This window comes from Triticum urartu, chromosome 2 (genome assembly GCF_003073215.2).
Source record: "Triticum urartu cultivar G1812 chromosome 2, Tu2.1, whole genome shotgun sequence".
Lineage (NCBI taxonomy): Eukaryota > Viridiplantae > Streptophyta > Magnoliopsida > Poales > Poaceae > Triticum > Triticum urartu.
The window spans coordinates 543,830,930-543,845,368 of NC_053023.1; the positions used below are offsets into that span (position 1 = coordinate 543,830,930).

Consider the following 14,439-nt stretch of genomic DNA (forward strand, 5'->3'; position numbering starts at 1 on the left):
TTTTTTTCTTTTTCTCGGATTAAATCCGTGATTTTTCTGATCGCGATTCCTGATCCGATTTTCGTTTTAGTATATCTTTTCGCTCGTTTATCGGAATCAGGCGATTCAAGCACCTGGAGTTTCGTCTCGAAACCCTCTATCCGTTTAACCAACTTAAACAAGATTTTGCTACTGTAAAAATTGCCCTAGATCCATATTTGTAGAACGAAGTTGTTTTCTTTCGCCGTTTGACTTTCGTTGTTTCGTTCGATTTGATTCTTTTTGCCAACCGGAGTTCTTAAGTTGAACCTTCTGGTTAGATCTTTTGTTTGAGTTTTACCCGTGCATTAGATGAGTACTTATTGTATGCTTGTTTGTTTGTCTGCGATAGAATACCCGGAGTGCGCCGCTTGTTACTTCGAATCTCTAGGTTTCCCGGATCATCAGCAAGGAAAGTAACACTTTGATCATACCTTTTCTACTACCCAGTTTTATTGCATTAGATCAAATCCTCACACATTGCATGATTAGGATTCTAATTAAATTGTGGGATGGGAAGTAGTTGAGGTAGTACCTATTACCTGTTTATTATCAAACCTTTGGGAGTTACTTCTGCGTTTGCTTATCTTGCCATGCTATGCTAGTAGACGTGGATTGGGTGAGTGATATCCATGACAGATGTGAGTTTTGTTAATTAATGGTTTATTTAACGTGGCAACTTAAACACACATCTGGGTGGATTGAGGCACCTGGGTATTCCAGGACTTGCCTGTTTTCTTTCGGACCGCCACCCAGGCTCAAAGGGATCATGAGACTATTCATACTAGAAACTTCCGTGTGCAGCCACAAGCTATTATGGGCTCTAGGATAGTTGACTAAGTCGTGCGAACTCTTACAGTGGTAGACTAGCAGATGTAGGGGATGTAGGTGGTACGGTCTACCCGATCGTAAGGTGCTAGCGCTTCTGAAAGACTATGTCTTGGTCATCCGTCTTCTCAAACATCTTGTAGTGCGAGAAACCAAACGGAGGCGATCGAGTCTTGTGGGGAAAAGTGCGCAAACCTCTGCAGAGTGTAATAAACTAATCATGGTTAGCCGTGTCCCCAGTTATGGACATCTTGAGTATCTAGTACTTGGATTATCATGTGCATCTCAACATGTTACTCTAAATTAATTTTGTTGGGTTTTGTTCAATGATGATGCTTAATTGGGATTGAGAATGCTGTCAACCATTCTCAATGTTTAACAACTACCATGATAGTAATTAAATTTATTCCTTTGAAGTAGGAAAAAATTGGCTTTACGCAAAACTGTAACCATAGAGCTTTCCACCAGCCAAATATGCATATAGTATAGCTCTTTCATTCCATTACTCTCTATGTGTTACATTGCCAGCATATTCCATGTGCTGACCCGTTTCGGGCTGCAACGTTAATGTTGCAGAATTTTCAGATGACGATTAAGGAGTCTTTAGGTCGTGGTTCTATACTCAGTGATGCCGTTGGAGTTGATGGACTCACTTATCTTCCAAGCCTTCCGCTGTTATCATTATTAGATGACCTTAAGCCATATTTATTTTAATAAGTTCTCGTTTGAGACACTCGATGTAATAAGTGTATGATTGCTACTCTGTTATAAATCCTCCGAGTACTGTGTGGTGTCAGCATTACTGATCCAGGGATGACACCAGAGCACAGAGATCAGACTGTTTAAGGTCTGGTCGCTACAGAGATGGTATCAGAGCACACGCTGACTGTAGGACACGACCACTAAGTTAGAGACCTAGATCACTATTCACTCTCTTCTCCTATGACCTCTCATCTTTTCTACTCTTTAGGATGGCGGATGCAAGGAACAAGTTTACACAACCAGATGAAGATACACCCTTTGGACGTCACTTGAAGGAAGTCACTAGATACATGAACATAGGAATACCAAGCTTCACTGGAACCTACAATGCCACTTTACCTGAAGAAGAGCGCTAGATGATTCAAGTTCAAGTTCCAGGAAGGACGTTCATGCCAGTCACTGTGCCCATAGAGTTTTCTTTTGATGCACCAACTTGGAGTCTAGGAATGAGCATGGAAGCTCACATCGCCATGGGACGCATTGGAGAAGTCTACCGCAATGACCTCAAAGATACTATCTACCATATTTGTGGGTGCCGAGATGAACACTGGGAGATGATCAGCACAAGGAAGGATAGATCAATTGCAGCTTTTATTCAGGAGTTAAACCAGCACATTCGACGACAGGAGAACTAGATGTGTGCCGACATGATAGATCTGAAGAAAGCTAAGACTAGAATCAAGGAACTGGAGGAAGAACTCAAGGCTACACGTGAAGATTATGAAGAAGAAATTGAAGTATTGATGGAGAAGAATGACAACCTAATCAAGAAGATTGGAATATTTATGGGAGGCCCTACACTAGTAGAGGAAGACGAAGAACCCAAGGAGATTAGCCCGGAAGACTACATCATCATCGACGACACCGATTCGGATCCAGACGGAAGCGATGATGACTATGTTGATGAAGCTGGAGCAGATATCATGGAGTCTGCAACCGAAGAATATTTCTAGTAGACCACCTCATCAGTAGTAGTAGTCCACCATGTAAATATAGTAGTTCGAGCACTTTTGCGATAGTTAGATCGATTGTATGCCCTTGTTTGATTGAATGAAGTGAATTGTTTGTTTTGCCTCATGTGCATATGGGTAGTGCTTTCTCTTCAGAGCCCCTCTATTCTTAGATCTCATCTTTTCTAAACCCTCAGATGCCTCCGAGACGTGACCCCGGATTTACCTTTCCACCGGAGCTCACTCAGTTGATCCAGCAGCAGAACACATTGATGTAGTTGCTATTCCAGAATCAGAATCAGGGGAACAACCACAACAACAACCCACCACCACCACCACCACCTATTGACCACTTAGCCCGTTTTCTTAGGCTGAATCCACCGGTGTTTTCCAGTAGCACCGAGCCGATAGTAGCAGATGATTGGCTCCGCAAGACAGCTAGGGAGTTGACCACAGCAGGATGCACAGATGCGGAGAAGGTGAAGTTTGCCGCACATCAACTTGAAGGACCAGCAGCATCATGGTGGGAGAATTTCACAGCCACTTTCCCTGTCGACACTGTCACATGGGACCAGTTTCAGCAGGCTTTTTGTACTGCGCATGTTTCAGCAGGAGCTATGGCCATGAAGAAGCGTGAGTTTCGCAACTTGCGCCAAGGAGGACGGACAGTTGGTCAGTATGTGGAGGACTTTAGTAAGTTAGCACGTTATGCCCCAGATGACGTCGCTACGGATGCAGCTAAGCAGGAGAAGTTTCTGGAAGGACTGAATGATGAGTTGAGCATGCAGTTGATGGTAGCAACCTTCAACAACTACCAGGAGTTGGTAGATCGTGCTCTTATGATTGAAGGGAAGCAGCAGCAAATTGAGAATCGCAAGAGGAAGTATGGACAAGGAAAGTACACTTCAGGAGCTCAGCAGAAGCCACGTTTTACCCCTAGACCGGGAGGACATTTTCAGCATACCCATGGAGGAGGTAGCTCGCACAATCACAATGGCACCAGGAATGGAAATGGAAATGGGGGAAGCAATGGCCAGAATCGCACCAACCCATCAACCCCACCCAAGAAGGACCTGAGCCAAGTCACTTGCTTTAAGTGTTCGAAGACTGGACATTATGCCAATGAATGCCCTGAGATACAAAATGGAAATGGCAATGGAAGCTCTGGGAAGAAGCCGAACCCTTTTAATAGGGGATAGGTGAACCACGTTAGCGTGGAGGAGGTTGAAGCTCAGCCTGATGCAGTAATAGGTAAGTTTCTGGTTAAGTCATTTACTGCACTCGTTCTTTTTGATACTGGTGCATCGCATTCATACATCTCCAGGGGATTTGTGGATAAGTATAACCTACCAACCCAAGCCCTTAGGTCACCCATGTTAGTAACCTCGCCTGGAGCAGAGTATGTGGCTAGTCTATGGTGTGATCGGTTACCATTAAGGATTGGTAACTATGTTTTTCCCTCAGACCTAATAGTATTGGAATCTCAAGGATTGGATGTGATATTAGGCATGGATTGGTTATCAAAGTATGAAGGAAATATTGAATGCGCTAGTAAGTCAATTTTGCTTACCACCCCAGAAGGGAGAAGGATCAAGTATGTATCCCGACATGTGCCGAAGAGGACTCAAGTAAATTGCTTAACAAGAGTTGTGCAGGAGGAAGTACCAGTGGTAAGGGATTTCCCTGAAGTATTTCCAGAGGAGTTGCCAGGCATGCCACCGGATAGAGATATTGAGTTTTTGATTGAGCTATTGCCAGGCACCGGGCCAATATCAAAGAGACCATATAGGATGCCAGCAAAGGATTTGGTAGAAATTAAGAAGCAGATTAAGGAGTTACTGGATAAGGGATATATTCGCCCAAGTTCTTCGCCTTGGGGATCGCCAGTACTTCTAGTGGAGAAGAAGGATGGATCGTTAAGGATGGTTGTTGATTATCGAGGATTGAACGAAGTAACGATTAAGAACAAGTACCCACTACCAATGATCAATGATCTGTTTGATCGATTGCAAGGAGCTAAGGTATTTTCCAAGATTGATCTGCGATCAGGATACCACCAGTTGAAGATTCGAGAACAGGATATTCCTAAGACAGCTTTTACCACCAGGTATGGGCTGTACGAGTATACCGTTATGTCATTTGGTCTGACTAACGCACCTGCCTATTTTATGAACATGATGAACAAAGTATTTATGAAGTTTTTGGATAAGTTCATCGTAGTGTTCATCGATGATATCCTGGTTTATTCGAAGAATGAAGAGGAGTATAAGGAGCATTTGTGTTTGGTACTTAGAAAGCTCAAAGAACATCAATTATATGCCAAGTTCAGCAAATGTGAGTTTTGGTTGAAGGAAGTAGGATTCCTCGGACACGTTATATCTGAGAAGGTATAGCAGTAGATCCTACCAAAGTAGATACCGTGACCAAGTGGGAAGCACCAACTATAGTGGGAGAGATCCGGAGTTTTCTTGGACTCGCAGGATACTATCAGAGATTCATTGAGAATTTCTCAAAGATTGCAAAGCCTATGACGGAGTTATTAAAGAAAGATACCAAGTTCATATGGACGGAGGAATGTGAGGCTAGTTTCCAGGAGTTGAAGAAATGTTTGGTTACCTCACCAGTGTTGATTTTGCCAGACCAGACCAAAGATTATGAGGTGTATTGCGACGCTTCACGTCGAGGATTTGGAGCAGTGCTTATGCAGGAAGGGAGAGTTGTTTCATATGCCTTAAGACAACTGAAGCCTCATGAGTTGAATTATGCCACGCATGATTTGGAGTTAGCAGCCGTAGTGCATGCTTTGAAAACATGGAGGCATTTCCTCATTGGAAATCATTGTGAGGTGTACATGGATCATAAGAGTTTGAAATACATTTTCACGCAGAAGGAGTTAAACCTCAGACAAAGGAGATGGTTGGAACTCATCAAGGATTATGATATGAGATTGCAATACCATCCCGAAAAGGCTAATGTAGTAGCTGACGCGTTAAGCCATAAGAGCCATGTCAATACATTAATGACGGGAGAAATACCCAAGGAGTTAGCAGAAAATCTTCGTGAACTATGTTTGGAAATAGTTCCGAGAGGCTATGTAGCAGCATTGGAGATTCAGTCAACCTTGATGGATAGAATCAGAGAAGCTCAGAAGACTGACAAAGAGATTGCCGCTATAAAGGAGAAACTGAGCAAAGGAAAAGCTAAAGGATTTCGTGAGGATGAGCACGACACCCTATGGTTTGAAGACCGTGTTTATGTGCCCAATGACCCGGAGATCAGGAAGTTGATTATGCAAGAGGCACACGATTCACCATATTCGATTCACACAGGAAATACCAAGATGTATTTGGATTTGAAGAATATTTTCTGGTGGACCGGAATGAAGAAGGATATTGCGGAGTATGTAGCAGTTTGTGATGTATGTCAGAGAGTAAAGGCAGAGCATCAGAAGCCAGCAGGATTGTTACAACCATTGCCGATACCCGAATGGAAGTGGGATAAGTTAGGCATGCATTTTATCATGGGATTACCCAGGACTCGTTCAGGATACGACTCGATTTGGGTTGCAGTTGATCGATTGACAAAAGTAGCTCATTTCATCCTAGTAAAGACCACTTACACCAGTGCTAAGTTGGCAAAGATATACATGACCAGGATCGTGTGTTTGCATGGAGTTCCAAGGAGTATCGTATCAGATAGAGGAACCCAGTTTACCTCAAAGTTCTGGAAGCAGTTGCACGAAACTTTGGGTACCAAGCTAGAATTCAGTACAGCTTTTCATCCACAGACAGATGGACAGACCGAGAGAGTCAATCAGATTTTGGAGGATATGCTGAGAGCTTGTGCACTAGATTACGGATCTAGTTGGGACGACAATTTGCCATATGCAGAGTTCTCTTACAACAACAGTTACCAAACCAGTTTAAAGATGGCCCCTTTCGAAGCCTTGTACGGAAGGAGGTGCAGGACACCGTTGTCATGGGACGAAGTTGGAGACCGCCAGTTGTTTGGACCTGACTTGATTAAAGAGTCTGAACAGAAGGTGAAGTTGATTCGCGATAGGCTCAAGGTAGCCCAGTCTAGACAGAAGAGTTATGCAGATTCTAAACGCAAGGAGACCATTTACGAAGTCGGAAATAGAGCTTATCTTTGAGTATCTCCACTTCGGGGAACAAAGCGTTTTGGAGTTAAAGGGAAATTAGCGCCACGATTTGTAGGACCATATCGAGTTTTGGAGCGTATGGGAGAAGTGGCCTACAAGTTGGAATTACCTGAAGGATTGTCAGGAGTTCATGATGTGTTCCACGTTTCCCAGTTGAAGAAGTGTCACGCGGAGATGGCTGACATACCGTTGAGAGACACAGTGCCTTTGGAAACTATTCAGTTGGATAACGACTTGACCTATGAGGAGAGACCCGTTAAGATTCTCGAGTTTGCCAATCGAGTCACTCGCAGCAAAGTTATCAAGTTTTGCAAAGTTCAATGGAGCCACCACACAGAGGATGAAGCCACCTGGGAACGAGAGGAAGAATTGCTCAAGGACCACCCTCACCTATTTCCTAGCCAACCCGAATCTCAAGGGCGAGATTCATCTTAAGGGGGGTAGGTTTGTAACATCCCAAATTGAAATTATACATTAGATCATCATTGCGTATCATTTTTTTGCATTTTGGTTGATCCTAGAAATTCTACGCAACTCAATGACCTACGGAGAGAGTTGGGGATTTCGTTATTTTCATATTTGAGTTTTCTCAAATTTTGATAATAGGATCATTTGATTTTAATTATTTTATTATCAATTATTTCTATTAAAAAATATGAGAGAGGGAATAAAATGACTTTCCCAAAATAAAGAAATATTGAGGATTTAATAATAAAATCAAATAAGATTTTATTTCGGAGTTTTTCAGTGTTTTATTTGAATTTAGGAAAAATGTGCGTTTTTCAAAATTGCATTTAGGCCCCAAATAAATGTTCACCTTGTGAGGCTTGATTTTAGAAGCCCGTGAAAATTTATTTCGGAATTTTTGAAGTCCGTTTAGTATTTCTTTTTATTTTTCTTCTGCGCGTAAAAAAACGCGCACCGACCTAGAGCCGTGTCCGACTAGGACTCCCGGCCCGTTAGGCTATATATAGCCGAGGGAGGCCCAGCCGAAACCCTAGCCAGCCCCAAGCCGCCGCCGCCCCGCTGCGCCGCCGGCCGCCGCCGCCGCCGCATGCCGCTCGAGGTCCGCCGCCGCCTCGATTTCCGCCATTTTTTTTTGAAAAACCGTTCGGTTTTTCCGTCGGTTTTTTAGATTCGGTTTTTTTAAATAGATCGGTTTTTTCCAGTTTATTTAAATAGCGAGCGTTCGTCCGTTCGTTCGTTCTAGCGAACGTTCGTCATTTTTTTCTTTTTCTCGGATTAAATCCGCGATTTTTCTGATCGCGATTCCTGATCTGATTTTCGTTTTAGTATATCTTTTCGCTCGTTTATCGGAATCAGGCGATTCAAGCGCCTGGAGTTTCGTCTCGAAACCCTCTATCCGTTTAACCAACTTAAACAAGATTTTGCTACTGTAAAAATTGCCCTAGATCCAGATTTGTAGAACGAAGTTGTTTTCTTTCGCCATTTGACTTCCGTTGTTTCGTTCGATTTGATTCTTTTTGCCAACCGGAGTTCTTAAGTTGAACCTTCTGGTTAGATCTCTTATTTGAGTTTTACCCGTGCATTAGATGAGTACTTATTGTATGCTTGTTTGTTTGTCTGCGATAGAATACCCAGAGTACGCCGCTTGTTACTTTGAATCTCTAGGTTTCCCGGATCATCAGCAAGGCAGGTAACACTTTGATCATACCTTTTCTACTACCCAGTTTTATTGCATTAGATCAAATCCCCATACATTGCATGATTAGGATTCTAATTAAATTGTGGGATGGGAAGTAGTCGAGGTAGTACCTATTACCTGTTTATTATCAAACCTTTGGGAGTTACTTCTGCGTTTGCTTATCTTGCCATGCTATGCTAGTAGACGTGGATTGGGTGAGTGATATCCATGACAGATGTGAGTTTTGTTAATTAATGGTTTATCTAAGGTGGCAAATTAAACACACATCTGGGTGGATTGAGGCACCTGGGTATTCCAGGACTTGCCTGTTTTTTCTTTTGGACCGCCACCCAGGCTCAAAGGGATCATGAGACTATTCATACTAGAAACTTCCGTGTGCATCCATAAGCTATTATGGGCTCTAGCATAGTTGACTAAGTCGTGCGAACTCTTACAGTGGTAGACTAGCAGATGTAGGGGATGTAGGTGGTACGGTCTACCCGATCGTAAGGTGCTAGCACTTCTGAAAGACTATGTCTCAGTCATCCGTCTTCTCAAACACCTTGTAGTGCGAGAAACCAAACGGAGGCGATCGAGTCTTGTGGGAAAAAGTGCGCAAACCTTTGCAGAGTGTAATAAACTAATCATGATTAGCTGTGTCCCCGGTTATGGACATCTTGAGTATCTAGTACTTGGATTATCATGTGAATCTCAACATGTTACTCTAAATTAATTTTGTTGGGTTTTGTTCAATGATGATGCTTAATTGGGATTGAGAATGCTGTCAACCATTCTCAATGTTTAACAACTACCATGATAGTAATTAAATTTATTCCTTTGAAGTAGGGAAAAATTGGCTTTACGCAAAACTGTAACCATAGAGTTTTCCACCAGCCAAATATGCATATAGTATAGCTGTTTCATTCCATTACTCTCTATGTGTTACATTGCCAGCATATTTCATGTGCTGACCCGTTTCGGGCTGCAACGTTAATGTTGCAGACTTTTCAGACGACGATTAAGGAGTCTTTAGGTCGTGGTTCTATACTCAGTGATGCTGTTGGAGTTGATGGACTCACTTATCTTCCAAGCCTTCCGTTGTTATCGTTATTAGATGGCCTTAAGCCATATTTATTGTAATAAGTTCTCGTTTGAGACACTCGATGTAATAAGTGTGTGATTGCTACTCTGTTATAAATCCTCCGAGTACTGTGTGGTGTCAGCATTACTGATCCAGGGATGACACTGGAGCACAGAGATCAGACTGTTTGAGGTCTGATCGCTACAGTGCCCGTCGATGTCGTGGCCGTCGCCGTCTCCAGTGGTCGTTGTTGTCGTCGTCGTCGCTGACGAGGTCGACGTAGTCCGGCGGCGTCCAGAGGTGGGACGGTAGTGCATGGTACACGGGGCGGGCTGGAAGGCGGGAGGTGCCTGCACCACCTCCTCCCGTGGCGACGCCTCCCGCTCCTGTGACCGCGGCGGCGTGGGGCACCAGTTCACGCCCCCCACGGCGTCGGCCATCTCCGGAGCCATGCACGACCAGCTCAACTGCTGGCCCACGAGGCCCGGATGGAACCCAGCCACGGGCTCCTCCTCCATCACTACTCCATCCTCACCATCTCCAGCTCGGGGATGGCGACATCGTCGGCCGCAAAGAGGGTCATCATCTCCTCGAGGCCCGCCCATTGGCGCTCATCGTGCGTCCTCATGGAGTCCTCCATGGCGCATTGCATGAGCCGGGCCTCCTCCTCCGCTGTCATGCGAGGAGGTGGTGGTGGCAACGGAGATGGTGAAGGCGACGACGTGGTCATGAGGCCGCGCACCCGCATCCGCCCGCGCACCTGGGGAGCAGCCGCTCCGCGCTCTGGACGTGACCGCCGCGTCCTTGTCGAGGTGCCGACAAAGAAGGAGGCGCACCGCACGTCGTGCTCATCCCTTAACCACGTGTCCCAGAGCCCGGAGTCGGGGGCGTACCTGGGGTCGTAGAAGAGGTCGTCGGGGAGGAGGCGGCGGCGGCGCTTGATCTCCTGGCGGCGGGCATGGCCGCTCGTCGGAACAGGTGGGATCGGCACCCGGGGAGAGAGATGCCAGTTATTGGGGGAGGGGGGTGCACGTCGCTCCACGGGAGCGGCGTCCTCGTCTTCCAATAACGCCAGCATACATCCGCGTTGATGTACTGCCGGTCGCGCTCGCCGCCGGCCGTAGGGCCGGTGGTGAATGGGGCAGGCGCAGGGGCCCGACGCGGTGGTTATGCGGGCTCCTCTTTCACGGAGCCGCGGCGGCGACCCGAGGACGAGCCAGCCTCGCGGTTGTGCTTCCCCTTGCGGCCGGAGTTTCAGAACCCCATGGCTGTGAGGTGGCCAGCCGGCGAGATCGAGGACGGGGAGAGGGAGAGCTAGGGTTTGGGGCGTGTCGGGTTTCGAGGGGGCATTGAGGGCTGGAGTGGGGAGTGTGGACGACGACCGGTCCACGGTTTCCCATTTAAGAAGGATGGCGGCCGTTTGCTGGGTGGATGACAGGTGGAACCGGTCGCGCGTGCGCATTAATGTTGGCTGGTGGGAGGTAAGTGGCCGCCTGCCACGCGGCCCCGAAACGGACGAGCGACGTGTCCGTTTGCTGCCCCTGCGACTCAAACCCGCACATGTTTGCGCTCGAAATGGGTTGGCCGAATATAGAACGGATCAGATAGGTTCAGACTGTCGCGCGCTGGGCCGTGGGATATGTCCGCTTTGCCTCAATCGGATGGGGCAGGATAAGATGGGACCGCGCGGTGGAGTTGGACTAATAGTATAATAGTATAGCCAGAAACAGAGGATCGAACATAGACCGGGATGATAAATAGACGTATACACCGAGAGCTGATGAACTGACACTGACAGGCTAACAGACAACTCATCCTCATTTGACTCCAACCAGATCGTTCCAGAACACAACGAACGCTGGCTTTATTTCCGGCGTGTCAATGCTAACAAGAGGCCGGCCAAAGCGAATCGCGCACATCGATCAAATCGTATCATGCTTTACAACAATATAAGTCTATCGCACGGGTGCAGTTCACGCTATGCCGCGGCGCGTGCATAGACTTCTCACAGAGCGGCGGCCCTGGCCTCGTGGCCCTTGGCAGCTGCCTGCTTGTCGCCGCAGTTGTCGACGGCGGCGTAGAGGCGGTAGGGCGAGGCGTCGGTAGCGAGCCACTGCTCGACGGTGAAGAGCTGCTGCGCGCAGCCCATGTGGGGCCCCGTGGCCGTGACCTCGACGTAGTTGCAGTACCAGCCGTGGTGCGCGCCGGCGCCATCGGAGGTGACGTTCGCCCAGCACGGCGCGCGCTCCATGCAGGGCCCGCGGCCGCTGAAGATGTCGAGGTTGCCGCGCTCGTAGTAGTCGTGGCCGGCGCCCATTATCCCGCCCCACTGCTCCAGGTCGGCGATCCGGACGCCCGTGCCGTCCGAGCCCAGCAGGGTCACGCCGATCGCCGAGTCCGTCCCGCCCTTCCAGATCGAGCCCGTCCGCACGTACACCGTGTACACGCACTGCTGCTCCGGGTCCGATAAGAGGCCGCCGGCGCCCGCGACCGCGATCGCTCTCTCCGACGACGCGTACGCCTAATTAGCCAGCGAGATACATGGTGTGAGAAATGATACGGAGATTTAACAAGTAGTAGAAGGGAGAGGCTTGTGGTAGAGCTTACCGCGGCAAAGAAGGAGACGAGGAGAAGGCAGGAGAGCTTCATGGCCGGCGACTTTCGATCCGGAAGTGAGCGACTGGGAACGATAAGGCGTGGCGCTATAAAGGGGATCGAGGGTGGACCCACTGGACAGTGACACTTTGGGGAAGTAGCTGGGGGAGTTGATTTTTTTTTGTTAGGAGAATCCAATGTGGCATATTCTCCGAGCTTATATATATTTGTAATAGTAACTTATAGAAGTGTCTGAAAAAACATGTACAGGTCTGACAAGATCCGGAACCTGCACGATACACTGCTACGGCCACGTGAATCACGTAGCGGCCGAGACAGATTCGGATCCAATCTGGGCAGCTTCGCAAGTTATACGTACACCTACATCGAGTTTTTCTTTTTTCTTTTTGAGAAATACGTATATCGAGTGATGCTCGCTGTATGCGCGTAAGAGGTATGGAGCTGGGCTGGAGTGGTGGCAACTGGCAAGCCAGGCATCGAGAAATTTAGATGTTTTCTTTTTCTTGGCCGGACCAAGTCAAGTATTGTTTTATCTGGAAGACACGTTTAAGGAGAAGGTTTTCAATGGCTGATGTGTGGATCATATACGTGTATTACGTGTTTTGGAGTAGTTGGCCAGGACGGTGACACTAGGCAGGTGTCACCATGTCACACGGCGAAGAAGTGTCGGCTGGCAGTGCATTCATTAAGCAGTTACGCGGAGTAAACGAAGACAGCACCTAGTAGGTGTCCATGGTTCATGTACGTATAATAAGTTCACCGATGAGATTCATAGGTTTTATTATCGCGGGGCCTGATAATGAAATGTAGTACCTCTTTAAATTAATATAAAAACTTCTATATCACTAAAATAATGAGTTAAAAAGTCTTATATTTCTTTACAAAAGGGTACTATGCGTATGTGCTCTTTCCTCTTTCTCAAGAAAAGCTCGCATGCCACTGAGAGACTATTTAAGGCACACAAGACACGGATATTTAGAGACATTAAAATTGTGCAGTAATCCAGCCCTGTCAGGCCATTTGAGGTTTTCACCATTCGATCTGTTGTCTTGGCATTTGCTGGCCATTGGATGTCGTTCTGGTCCCCATGGTCTCTGTAAGCTGACCACATAGCGATCAATTGGAGTGGGCCGCTGCTTCGGGAACTATTTCGGGCGTTTTCTGTGAATTTGGGCCAAATGGGCTAAGGTGTAACATATGTCTGTTTATTTCTCAGTCGTTAAGATGCCTCTTAAAAAATATTATCAGACGTTAAGAAAAAGAGACGTAACTGCACAGGCGCCGATCGCTGCCTCGATCGGTTGATGCGGTCCCTGGGGAGGTTAGGTTGTGGGTGATGCATGTAGATGATGAGTAATGTTCCTTGAAACTGAAGATTGATTGTGGGTGACATAAGCAGAGTGAAACTGATCTGCAAGGATTACAGGAGGAAGGAGGCAATCAATCCGCAAGGATCATTCATCACGATTGATGTGCGCCACTCATCGACTGTGAGTAAATGGACGTGTGTGTTTCTTTTTTCTTTCAACCTTTTCCTACAGCTTCGTTTCCATGATTTCTTCATGTTCCCTTCTTGTCGAACTTGCTGGACCTCTGCTACTTGCCGCCAAATACTAGGCCCGAGGGTGCAGCTGTTGTCCCTAGGTGCGCTGCCATCAAGACGGCTGCTGCGGTACTCCACCGGTCTGAGAGGGTTATGGGGGCGGATCGAGAGGGATTTTCTACCTGGAGCACCTCGTCCTCGTGTTACTATATCGGCACCTCTCATAAAACCTCAATGACTGGTTGTTGGTGAGCTCCGATACACTTCTCCAGTTCACAAATTCTTCAATCCGCATATGGTTTGATCTGAAACATCTGCTATACTTGCTTGCTTCGTGTCTTTTCTTTCTTTCTTTTGGTTCTGTATTGCTGCAATAGCTTATGAATTGCATCCATGTAAAAATTTTAACTAAAGTTTTTATTTTCTGATAATAATAGTTTATTTGCTTGAAAAGAGGCTGCTTCTGTGCTCACAGGACATCACGTGAGACGACAGAAATCACAAATGAAGATAAGAATACAGAAATCTCAAATGAAGATAAGAATTCAAAAAGGGCTGGGAGTCTATTACTCTATTATTACTCTGTGCAGTTTTTAGTTGCCTTGTAGTTTATATGTACTGAAGGAGTGAAGGTGTCACCGAAGAAAGGGTGACCAGACTTTCATCATGTTGCTGTCAGATGGTTTTTCCAGACCAGTTCAACAATGTGAGTTTCAGATAATGTGATTGTTCCGTAGAGGTGAAAACAACTAATTCTGATTTTAGTTTGTTGTTTTCGATTGGTAATTTGAATCTCTATGGTTCCGTTAGTAAAATCGGTGTGGAATCCCTTCT

General features: G+C 46.5%; 1 protein-coding gene across 1 annotated transcript; it reads right to left on the reverse strand.

Annotated features, from left to right (window-relative positions):
- Positions 1-11,246: 11,246 nt before the first annotated feature.
- LOC125538656 (PLAT domain-containing protein 3-like) lies at positions 11,247-12,213 on the reverse strand. Its single transcript, XM_048701921.1, has 2 exons — positions 12,054-12,213; positions 11,247-11,967 (listed from the first exon to the last, which is right to left on the reverse strand). Exons 1-2 carry the CDS (start codon positions 12,093-12,095, stop codon positions 11,452-11,454), a joined length of 558 nt encoding a protein of 185 aa, XP_048557878.1. The 5' UTR covers positions 12,096-12,213; the 3' UTR covers positions 11,247-11,451.
- Positions 12,214-14,439: the final 2,226 nt, after the last annotated feature.